The 12,299-nt window shown below is 40.3% G+C and overlaps 1 protein-coding gene across 1 annotated transcript in view; it reads right to left on the reverse strand.

The window, feature by feature from the left end:
- klhdc4 (kelch domain containing 4) overlaps positions 1-5,179 on the reverse strand; it is a 29,589-nt gene extending 24,410 nt beyond the window's left edge. Inside the window, exons 1-3 of the mRNA XM_002936103.5 lie at positions 4,885-5,179; positions 1,528-1,619; positions 111-189 (exon numbers count right to left, since the gene is read on the reverse strand). Coding sequence (XP_002936149.3) covers positions 111-189; positions 1,528-1,619; positions 4,885-4,983 — 270 coding nt within the window. The 5' untranslated portion in view covers positions 4,984-5,179. The remainder of the gene's footprint in view (positions 1-110; positions 190-1,527; positions 1,620-4,884) is intronic.
- Between the last annotated feature and the right edge of the window lie 7,120 nt (positions 5,180-12,299).

The raw sequence follows: 12,299 nt of genomic DNA on the forward strand, positions 1-12,299 counted from the left end.
TCCTACATTCATTGTGCATTACTGTAAAACCATATATTCAATTTCATTGCCTTTTGCCCAAGAACATTGATTTTTAATAAAATAATAAAAGGGAAAAATATATACTTTACTTTTTGGCCATTGAAATATTCACCTCCAAAAAGAATCAACTCATCTTTTTCGGGGTGTGGAGTGAGAGATCCATTTAATCTAAAGGTGAGGGAAATAAAGATATTTATGTCAATTCCTACAAAATGTAAAACAAAAAACAAAGGTATTCAGGTATAGGACCCATTATCCAGAATGCTCGGGACCAAGGGTATTCTGGATAAGGGGTCTTTCCGTAATTTGGATCTCCATACCTTAAGTCTACTAGAGAATCAATAAAACATTAATTAAACCCTATGGGATTGTTTTGCATCCAATAAGGATTATTTATATCTTAGTTGGGATCAATTACTGTACAAGGTACTGTTTTATTACTACAGAGAAAAAGGAAATCAGTTTTAAAATTCTGAATTATTTGATTAAAATGGAGTCTATGGGAGACGGGCATTTCGTAATTCGGAGCTTTCTGGATAACTGGTTTCCAGATAAGGGATCCCATACCTGTACTATTGCAAGATGAATTTTACAAAACTCCAAATGTTATTCTGAGGAGCCTTTATACTAAAATTTAGTAGACCATTCAAGTACAAAGTCCAGCACCCCATAAAAATCAATCTGGGAACTGGAGTTCAGCAAAATCTGGAGAGTGCACATTTCTTCTGTATCAAACAATCTTTTACATGTATAGCATGCAATTCACTGACACAAGTACAAGTATAAAGCATTATCTTTGGATGCTTTTTCTTCTTTAGTACTATTAGGGATGCACTGATTGCAGGATTTGGTTAGGAACTAGGCAAAAGTCCAGCATTTATTGTTTATTTGAATATGCAAATAAAGCTTTTGACATGGTTTGGTATTTGGACAAAAAAATGATAGATTTGGTATATCCCTAATAGATATCTTAATTACTTCCTCAACCATTGGATGTTGCTCCCAGTGGCCTCAAAGAAGGTGCTCATTTTTGAATTCCTGGATTAAAGGCAAGTTTTAGTTACATAAAAACCATGTGTACTGCCAAACAGAGCCTCCTGTAGGCTGCCATTCCACATAAGGGCCAATAGCCAATCAAAGCCCAAATCTAGCACTCCCAGAAATATATTGCATGATTGTGCTCCTTTTCAACTTTTTTTTATACTTAAATGTGGCTCACGGGTAAAAAAGCTTGGGGATCCTTTCTGTAATCGATTATCCAATAAATGCTCCACTTCTGATGACTGATGTAACAATACTTCTAAATGAAATTAGGAACTCATGTTTGGGTCTAACCCAGTCTAACAAGTACAGTCTGTTTGTTGGCTGTACAAAAGAGAGTGCTTTACTGCTACACTAAAACAAAGTCTCTAAGCACTTTTGCAGGTATCAAGTGTTTGCATCCATGTTGTTTAGTAATTTACTCACAGTGTTATTCATGCACAAGGTAGTAAATATTTCACTTGCCTTGGGGAAGGCGGAGGACAGCTGGTCTCTATTATCTGGGTCTTTTTTGCATCCAGTGTTTGAAATTCAGCTATGAGAGCTTCCAAATCCTCCTGCAAAAGCAGTTGTGAACATGAACAAAACATGAAGGCTAACTACAAATTGGTGAGGTACAAATTTCTATACAAATATAAGAATTCTTTTTGTTTAGAAAAACATGTAAGGAGTTTACGATAATGAGACATTGGCAAAGTTTCCAAATATTCATACTCTGGTACAAACAGTCAGATATTAATGCAATGTTGTCATATAACAGAACTGTCTTACCGCACAGCTCAGGAAGAAGTGCAGCTTATGCATTTCTAGATTTTGCAGTGACTTTATACACAAATTACACTGTCTCATCTATCAGTTGAGTTTTCCATTTAAATTAAACAGCTTTGTTAGTATTGCACAAAATACTGACTCGCCATATAGACTGCCTTGGGTGACACACCTTTTTATAAAAAAAATAAAGCAGGAAGTGGAAGTACACCCTATTCTTCAACATGATTTCATTGAATAGGTGCTGAAAACAATCAAAGAAAAATACTGAGACTATTCCTTGCATGGTAAAATATTGTAGTCTGAATACATTATAGTCTTAAAGGACAAGGAAAGGCTAAGTCACTTGGGGGTGCCAAAATGTTAGGCACCCCCAAGTGACTTAAATCCCTTACCTTGTACCCCGGGCTGGTGCCCCTGTTAGGAGAAAACAGCACCAGCCCGGGGTACCTGTATCGCAGCTCTTCCTTCTTCCGCCTTTGCTTTTGGAACGACTAAGGACAGGCACATGTGCAGTAGAGTGAAAAGCCGACTTCTCTGTTAAAGTTTGGCTTTTCACTCTACTGCGCATGCGACAGAAGACGGAAGGAGGAAGCGCTGAAGGTACCCCGGGCTGGTGCTGTTCTCTCCTAACAGGGGCACCAACCCGGGGTAAAAGGTAAGCGATTTAAGTCACTTGGAGGTGCCTAACATTTTGGCAACCCCAAGTGACTTTGCCTTTCCTTCTCCTTTAATACTAAAAATGAAATACAAACTATTTTATTTATGCTGGCACCACAAAAATTGAAAACAATCTGTATCCCATAAAATCAAAGCAGCACTTTGAGAGGGGCCCACCTCTTCAAAAAGTCACCTCTGTGATGAAATGGATGTAGAGAGAGTTACAGCAATACACTGACAATTGAGGGCCCTTCTTAAAATTAACGGCAGTTTCCCTGAAGTCTAATTAGATGTCGGCATTCAGGGTTGTGCCTTGCCAGAAGCTAAGGAATTCAGGATTGTCAGCACTATTTTGTTGAGCTGGCGGAGATCTGGCTTTGAGGCGGACTCGGCCCAGAGTATGGGAATGAGCTAAATATTTTCTTATATAATAGCAAATACAAATGCTTGCCGAAATATTCCGACTGGAACAGATGCAGGATAGTGATTGACTGATTAACTGACACCATGCAACTGTCATGAATTATGAACATTATATGGTGCTGGTTTAACTTTGCTCTAAAAATTAATATTATCTGTAAAAATTGCCCCTTTAATGGAGATCCCTATAGATTCTCTCAGGTCCCTGTCTGTGTTTCAAATGAGGGGTAGGCTTGTCCAAATGATTCTTACTAGAAGCACAGTAGCAGGGGGATAGCCAATCACAGCCCTGTTTCCTCAGGTCAGCCTGTAAAATACAGTCAAATTTCCTGTAAATGCTTTCCCACTGGCAATAATGTAAATCACCAGTGGGAAACATATATGTCGCCATTTTCCAGAAGTCGCCTGTGGTTTTCTCGCAAAGCAACTTAATAAGAATAAGCCCTGCAAAGGTTTTTATAGATGTATATTGTGCCTAAAAATCTTCTGTACATGGCACATAATGCTATCAGTAAACTTTTTAGGAAATGCGCAGACCCCAACCAGCAATTTAATGTAAATCATTTTGAAAACAATAACAAAAAGGAAACTAAAAAATTGTCTATATTATCTGATAGGGGCCTCAGATTGTAAACTTCACTGGGCTGAGACTAGTGTGAGCTATGTATACTGTGCTGGCGCTATGCATACTGTGCTGGCGCTATGCATACTGTGCTGGCGCTATGCATACTGTGCTGGCGCTATGCATACTGTGCTGGCGCTATGCATACTGTGCTGGCGCTATGCATACTGTGCTGGCGCTATGTATACTGTACTGGCGCTATGTATAATGTGCTGGCGCTATGTATAATGTGCTGGCGCTATGTATAATGTGCTGGCGCTATGTATACTGTACTGGAGCTATGTATACTGTGCTGGCGCTATGTATACTGTACTGGCGCTATGTATACTGTACTGGAGCTATGTATACTGTGCTGGCGCTATGTATACTGTACTGGAGCTATGTATACTGTGCTGGCGCTATGTATACTGTACTGGAGCTATGTATACTGTGCTGGCGCTATGTATACTGTACTGGCGCTATGTATACTGTACTGGCGCTATGTATAATGTGCTGGCGCTATGTATAATGTGCTGGCGCTATGTATACTGTACTGGAGCTATGTATACTGTGCTGGCGCTATGTATACTGTACTGGCGCTATGTATACTGTACTGGAGCTATGTATACTGTGCTGGCGCTATGTATACTGTACTGGAGCTATGTATACTGTGCTGGCGCTATGTATACTGTACTGGAGCTATGTATACTGTGCTGGCGCTATGTATACTGTACTGGCGCTATGTATACTGTACTGGCGCTATGTATAATGTGCTGGCGCTATGTATAATGTGCTGGCGCTATGTATAATGTGCTGGCGCTATGTGTAACGCGCTGGCGCTATGTGTAATGTGCTGGCGCTATGTATAACGTGCTGGCGCTATGTATGATGTGCTGGCGCTATGTATGATGTGCTGGCGCTATGTATAACGCGCTGGCGCTATGTGTAATGTGCTGGCGCTATGTATAACCCGCTGGCGCTATGTATAACGCGCTGGCGCTATGTATAACGTGCTGGCGCTATGTATGATGTGCTGGCGCTATGTATGATGTGCTGGCGCTATGTATGATGTGCTGGCGCTATGTATAACGCGCTGGCGCTATGTGTAATGTGCTGGCGCTATGTATATGTTGGTGCTCCATAAAGGACAATAACAATATGTGATGTATACAGCCCGACCCCACGTTAGTTAACTATAATTGCCACACAACGATAACATTGCAATATGCATAGCAGAACTATAGTGACATATTTCCCTTCCGAGGGCGTCTCAGTGATTCAATATTAAATATGTGCCGATTCGTGTTAACATGAACCTGTTACTGCTCCCCCTCCCCCCAACTTCGTGTGAAGCAAATATTTCCCTGTCTCACCTCATCTTTTTTAGATCTTTTAGACACTTTCTTTTCCATCTTGGCAGCTGTTTTCTCTGCGCCTTTTACCTTTTTCTCTTTTTTCCCTTTCTTCCCCATGTTTGTCTTTTTAAATTGTCGCTGTCACCTAATGTGTTTGCTGCCCAAAATAATAACAAATAATAAAACCCCGAACTCTGCTCCCCTATGTCACTAGCGAACTGCACTGCCTCTCAGCTCCTCCACATTCTATTGCTCCTTCCACCCACGTGGGCATCACCCGGAAGTTCCCTTTAACTTCCGGCATGGAGCTGGCACAGTGGGAGCCGTATGTGGTGTAATGTAGTTATACGTTTGCTCTCTCTGCTGGACAGGCGGAAAATGACAACGTATTTGTGGATTTTATTATATGAATCTTGGCGAGTCATTATTAAACCTTTTTTATTACTAGTTGGATTAGTCTGTAAAACTGTTTGCACTTATGAGTGAAGAGCAGGTTACCGGTAGATCGGGCCAAGCACTGGTTGAGCTACGAGTCCCACGTCATAGTGCCATATGCTTCTATACCAACAATGCTAGAGGGGTACCCTACACCTATATACACACTTTTCCCACAAAGGCACACGATATATAGAAATTTAAATTGTGAAAACATATTTTGCATGTTCTTTTAATTAAAAATCTTATTTTGCTTATTTCTTTCACCATTCTTACCTCCCCCCCTCCAAGTTGTTGTATGTATATCTTTATTTATAAAGCGCTACTTATGTATGCAGCGCTGTACAGTAGAATACATTAATACAAACAGGGGGTTAATAAGATAATAATAGATAAATACAAAGTATAACAATAAATACAGATAAATACAAGATAAATACAGTTGCAATAAGTTAAGAGTCAAAGGCACAAGAGGATAAAGGTCCCTGCCCCGTAGAGCTTACAATCTATATGGGAGGGGTAACTAACAGACACAAATGGGCAAATATAAGTGCTGTAGGTCACAGTGGGTGACATTACAATATAAGTGCCAGTTCCCAGATCAGGTGCTGGGTGAGTGCTCCAAAAGGCAGTCTTTAAGTTTAGTTTTAAAAAGACTGGGGGAGGATTCTCTCCGGAGGAAATCAGGGAGGGGATTCCAAATGTAAGGGGCAGCAAGGAAGAAAGGTTTAAGGCGGGAAACAGCAGTAGTAGTGGGGGGCGCAACCAAGCGGTTGCTCTGCGAGGAACGAAGGAGTCGGCCAGGAACGTACGGAGACACAAGAGAAGAGATGTAGTGAGGAGCAGAGGAATGGAGAGCTTTGAAGGTTAAGAGAAGGAGTTTGTAAGATATTCTTTGTTTAATAGGAAGCCACGATAAGGACTTTAGCAGGGGAAGGGCCTGAACTCTCCTGGATGAGAGGAGGAGAATTCTGGCAGCAGTATTTATTATATAGACTGTAGGGGGGAGAGATTGGAGTTAGGGAGGCCGGTTAGTAGCAATTCTTAAACTTTGCATAACCCTTGCTTTGCCAGCTGCGAGTAATACTCTGGGACAGAGTGCTGCAAAGTGTTGCAAACACAAAGCACAAAGCAACCTGGTTTTTCAAATCAATCTAATATAACTGAAGAAAAACTTATATGTTGCTGGCAGTCTGTGACATCCTAGCCAGCAATATAATATCAAATGATGTTGAAACAAGAGAAACAATAACGCAAGGCATTAGGGTAATGGTGCCCCAGACCCGCTTTCTAACAACACCCTCCAGCCACATTTTAGCTTTCTTCACTTGTACAATAGAACCTCCATTTTATGTTTTTCAGGGGATAAGAAAAACATATGTTTAAAATCAGGGAAACATATTATGCATTATATATTGGTGGGACCACAAAAAAAAATCAATGTAAAATGTAGAAAAGGGTATTTAAATTTGAGGTTTCACTGTAATAACTTAGTGACATCAAGCAGCATTTCTACTGGTCAGGCCGGTGGCACCCCTGCTGTGTGTGCAAACAAGGGACAAATATTGGCCCAGTCACATTTTAAACTAATGGATCATAAGCATACAGACCTGGACCAGGATTCAAAACAGGCCCTGGCATTTTAAAGTACACAGAGACCCAAACAGCCCCCACCAGCCCAATACATAGTGACTGCCTATGGCATCTTACAGCAGCCCCTCTGGCATTTGCCAGAATGTATAGACTGCCAGACAAGCCTGTAAGCATATGAGTGCAGGAAAAAAAACCAAGCATTGCCTACTAGCTATCAGTGCCTTACATACATCTGTGCCTGTAAAGGCATAAATGCCCTATTTATGCCTTTGCTGTGTATTCAAACACTGATAGAAACCAATTCAAGGCCATGGAGAATAGTTGTGCACAGAATCCCTAAAGCAAGTAGCTTTCCAGGACTTTCCATGGACAGCCACGTGGTTGTGCAGGCAGTTGGTAACTGCAGTTACACTGGAATTCTGGGGAAAATGTTGCATTGTGAAAAGAATCATGGCACTTCTTCAATTAATAAACCCTCACTTATCAGCGGCATATATAAATGTGCACAGTTGGGACATTATCTTTGATGCAATGGGGATTTACCTGCTAAAATACCCTCAAATACTAAAGTATTGTTTTTTTCATAGCACTTGACCCATTAAAATCAATGACAAAACATGTAATTTAGCATATTTTATTTAAGAAACATATGGTTTTCAATGTAATTCTGTACACAGCAGTTTAAACAAAAGGCACCCTCCCAATTTAAAATAGAGCAAATAATCTGTAATTGCACATAAGTTATGACTCCAATTCTATGGGCCCTTCAACAGCCTCTGGGTCTGCTGTCTCTGTTGTTTTACACGTGATTGTATATGTATAGCAGTTAGTAGGCTTTACACTTGGAAACTACTATTTTATGAACCATGCTGCACCCAGAATTATTAATGGTGGTATAAGGAAAAATGGAGATGCTAGGATGGAGTTATTTGTTAAATGACCATTCTGGCATATAACAAAAGGTAAATCTGGTGTATCATGCACAGTATTATCAACTATTTATATAAATATTGTTGTGCAGAAGTATGGTTTGACCACTAGGTGGTGAGCTGCCCAAATAAATTATTTACAATCAGTGTGAATGGTCAAAACATACAGTGGCTTGCAAAAGTATTCGGCCCCCTTGAACTTTTCCACATTTCGTCACATTACAGCCACAAACATGAATCAATTTTATTGGAATTCCACGTGAAAGACCAATACAAAGTGGTGTACACATGAGAAGTGAAACAAAAATCATACATGATTCCAAATATTTTTTACAAAGAAATAACTGCAAAGTGGGGTGTGCGTAATTATTCAGCCCCCTGAGTCAATACTTTGTAGAACCACCTTTTGCTGCAATTACAGCTGCCAGTCTTTTAGGGTATGTCTCTACCAGCTTTGCACATCTAGAGACTGAAATCCTTGCCCATTCTTCTTTGCAAAACAGCTCCAGCTCAGTCAGATTAGATGGACAGCGTTTGTGAACAGCAGTTTTCAGATCTTGCCACAGATTCTCGATTGGATTTAGATCTGGACTTTGACTGGGCCATTCTAACACATGGATATGTTTTGTTTTAAACCATTCCATTGTTGCCCTGGCTTTATTTTTAGGGTCGTTGTCCTGCTTGAAGGTGAACCTCCGCCCCAGTCTCAAGTCTTTTGCAGACTCCAAGAGGTTTTCTTCCAAGATTGCCCTGTATTTGGCTCCATCCATCTTCCCATCAACTCTGACCAGCTTCCCTGTCCCTGCTGAAGAGAAGCACCCCCAGAGCATGATGCTGCCACCACCATATTTGACAGTGGGGATGGTGTGTTCAGAGTGATGTGCAGTGTTAGTTTTCCGCCACACATAGCGTTTTGCATTTTGGCCAAAAAGTTCCATTTTGGTCTCATCTGACCAGAGCACCTTCTTCCACATGTTTGCTGTGTCCCCCACATGGCTTGTGGCAAACTGCAAACGGGACCTCTTATGGTTTTCTGTTAACAATGGCTTTCTTCTTGCCACTCTTCCATAAAGGCCAACTTTGTGCAGTGCACGACTAATAGTTGTCCTATGGACAGATTCCCCCACCTGAGCTGTAGATCTCTGCAGCTCGTCCAGAGTCACCATGGGCCTCTTGGCTGCATTTCTGATCAGCGTTCTCTTTTTTCGGTCTGTCAGTTTAGGTGGACGGCCTTGTCTTGGTAGGTTTACAGTTGTGCCATACTCCTTCCATTTCTGAATGATCGCTTGAACAGTGCTCCGTGGGATGTTCAAGGCTTTGGAAATCTTTTTGTAGCCTAAGCCTGCTTTAAATTTCTCAATAACTTTATCCCTGACCTATCTGGTGTGTTCTTTGGACTTCATGGTGTTGTTGCTCCTAATATTTTCTTAGACAACCTCTGAGGCCGTCACAGAGCAGCTGTATTTGTACTGACATTAGATTACACACAAGTGCACTCTATTTAGTCATTAGCACTCATCAGGCAATGTCTATGGGCAACTGACTGCACTCAGACCAAAGGGGGCTGAATAATTACGCACTCCCCACTTTGCAATTATTTATTTGTAAGAAATGTTTCGAATCATGTATGATTTTCATTCCACTTCTCAAGTGTACACCACTTTGTATTGGTCTTTCACGTGGAATTCCAATAAAATTGATTCATGTTTGTGGCTGTAATGTGACAAAATGTGGAAAAGTTCAAGGGGGCCGAATACTTTTGCAAGCCACTGTATACTATACTATACTGTATGGTTACTAGATCATTTGATAGCGTATTATTAATATGATTAATACATGCATGTTACAGGGCATTTTTAAATTAAAATGCAATCAGTTCAGCCCCTCTAGCTGGATTTTCTAGACAAGTCACTGAATGAGTAAGTGATCTTGTAGCACTATAGTACAGATTCAGTGCAACTTGAATGCTAGATTGGGCAGATTACTGTTCAGGTTTCACAAGATCAAGAAAAAAAAACCAAACTGTTTTCAATGCCCTTTCAATAGCAAGCATGTCTTAAGTACGCTGTAAATACTAACATAAAACCCAGACACTGGTTGCAGTAACACATGCTACATTATGTCTGGGATAAAGATGTTTAATCCCCCTTTGAGATCATTGTAGGATAATGAGTACAATTTAGAATGGTGCAATTAGCTGCATATTAACCCCAAACATACCAGAAATGATTGTCAGACATGGAGCCTCAGTACTGAACAGCAGAAACATCTAGAACTGCATTTCACTGAATATGAAAACAGTTGAGGGCTGCATGTGTAACCAATGTTGTGACTAGTGTATGTAATCACTATATGATTATTATAAGGGAAATTTACTGCACAACACAATGCTTGCCAATAAAATATGCCTACAAGCCATCAGGCTTTAAATAGCACAGTTTTTAATGTTGAATGTAACACCAGTGCTTTCTGCTGGTTGAATTAGGTATTGCAACAACTGTACTCTAGTATTATTTATATAACTCTATCATTGCCCCCAGCGATTTACAGAGTAAGGCTGATGCCACACATACAGTATGGTGTATATTTTCGGCAAGCGGAAAAATGCTTGCCGAAAATATCGCCATACGCTCCTACCTGTGCCTGCACCCGAATGAATGAAATATGCTCGGGTGCAGGCACATATAGGAAGTATTCTATTCATTCTTGTGCAGGCACAGGTAGGGGACATATGGTGCATATGGCGCATATTTTTCAGCTTGCCAAAAATATATGCCATACGCCTGGTGTGGCATCAGACTAATGCTGATGGCTCACGAGGAGATTAGTTGCCCATGGTTAAATCTCAACTACTGCAGGTGACAACTAGTCGATGGAACTCGCTTTTTAAAAATCGCAGCAACTAATCTCCCCGTGGGACATTAGCCTAAGGGGTCGCTACGATTTCCAGAAGTCACACGAAGTTGCCTTGCCAGCTACATGTATGCCATCCCACCGGTGATTTACATTCTTGCTGGTGGGATGGCATTGTGGGGAGATTAGTCGCCCGCGGCAATGAAGATTTGTCACGGGGTGACTAATCTCCCCATCTGTTAAGGCCCTAAGGGTGAAGACTTGGAGCTACTAGTAGCAGCTACTCTTTTTATTATTTACTGATAATTGTCTCTACATGTGTTTTAGCAGAGGCAATTCTCAGTACTGTCTATGGCAGGGTAATTTCTGGCATTTAGTAGCCGTTACAAGTAGCTGCTACTAAGTAGCTCCGTGTGTCTTCACCCTAAGGTCAGTGGCACACAGGGAGATTAGTTGCCCCGCTACAAATCTTTGTTACCGTGGGAAATTTCTTTTCTTATTAAAAAAACAGTATTTGGCAGCAATCCTCATCTAAGGAAGGTTGCTGCAGTCTGAAAAATGCAGTGTACAGAGTTGTTAAAATCTGACGCTTGTGGCATAGGCCTAATTACTATCCCTGCTATGGTAAAAAGCTATGCTGTCAAATGACCCCCACTGACATCACTTCTGATATTCTGGGCACTTTGGTGCTGGCTGTTTGTCCCATTTGGTTGCATTTCATACTTTATTTACATGTAATGCAAAGTCACCAATGTGGTATTAGATCTAACTTGATCTATCTGCTGAAAAGTTAAATTCCAAAAAAGGAATCATTATTATTCTCTATGGTATGTTTACATGTGTCTGCAGTTGCAGAACACCTGTAGATTTATTATCACTGCTAACCACAGCATATTTATTTAGGGCAGACATTCAAGGAGACAGTAAGTCATTGTCCATACTACAGGTATAGCAGCAAATATTTTCAAAGCTAGAAGAAAAATGGAGCTTTAAAAAAATTTAAAAAAGTGTACAATACAAATCTATGGAAAACTAACTTAACTTAACTACTTAAATATATCTTAAGCATTACTTCATGAAATAATGAATAAACATAATTGCAAAATACATTCTCTACATTTTTCTTGTAAATATGTTATAAGCAAAATGTAGCCTTGGTTTTCCTTTTGTATATAAACAGTGCATCTAAAATATATTCCAGTTTATGCTCGGGGTGATAGCTTCTAGTTTTGTTTAAGTCAGCAGATGGGAATTGGTACATAGATATGTTATTTTGGTCTAGGATACCTCTTGGAGCCACTCTCTTGTCATTTGTTATTATAACCAAAAAGAAGTCACCCAGCAGTGAGCTAATTGTGACTATGTCATCAGAATAAGAGGAGACAGAAAGGGATTGACACATAACAATAGGGTCAAAGCAAGAAAAGATACCCACAGTATGAAATCATTAGTGCCAACTGGCCCATAAAATCTTCCACTCAACGAATATAATATTCTGTATCGTGCAAATGTTTATGACGTGGAACAAACATTTTTATGCTTGATGACTTAAAAAGTTGCAACATTTTGCCATACCTGGATTTAAATATGAACTATGGATATTTATATAAATTTGTATCTCTG

Source organism: Xenopus tropicalis, chromosome 4 (genome assembly GCF_000004195.4).
Source record: "Xenopus tropicalis strain Nigerian chromosome 4, UCB_Xtro_10.0, whole genome shotgun sequence".
NCBI lineage: Eukaryota > Metazoa > Chordata > Amphibia > Anura > Pipidae > Xenopus > Xenopus tropicalis.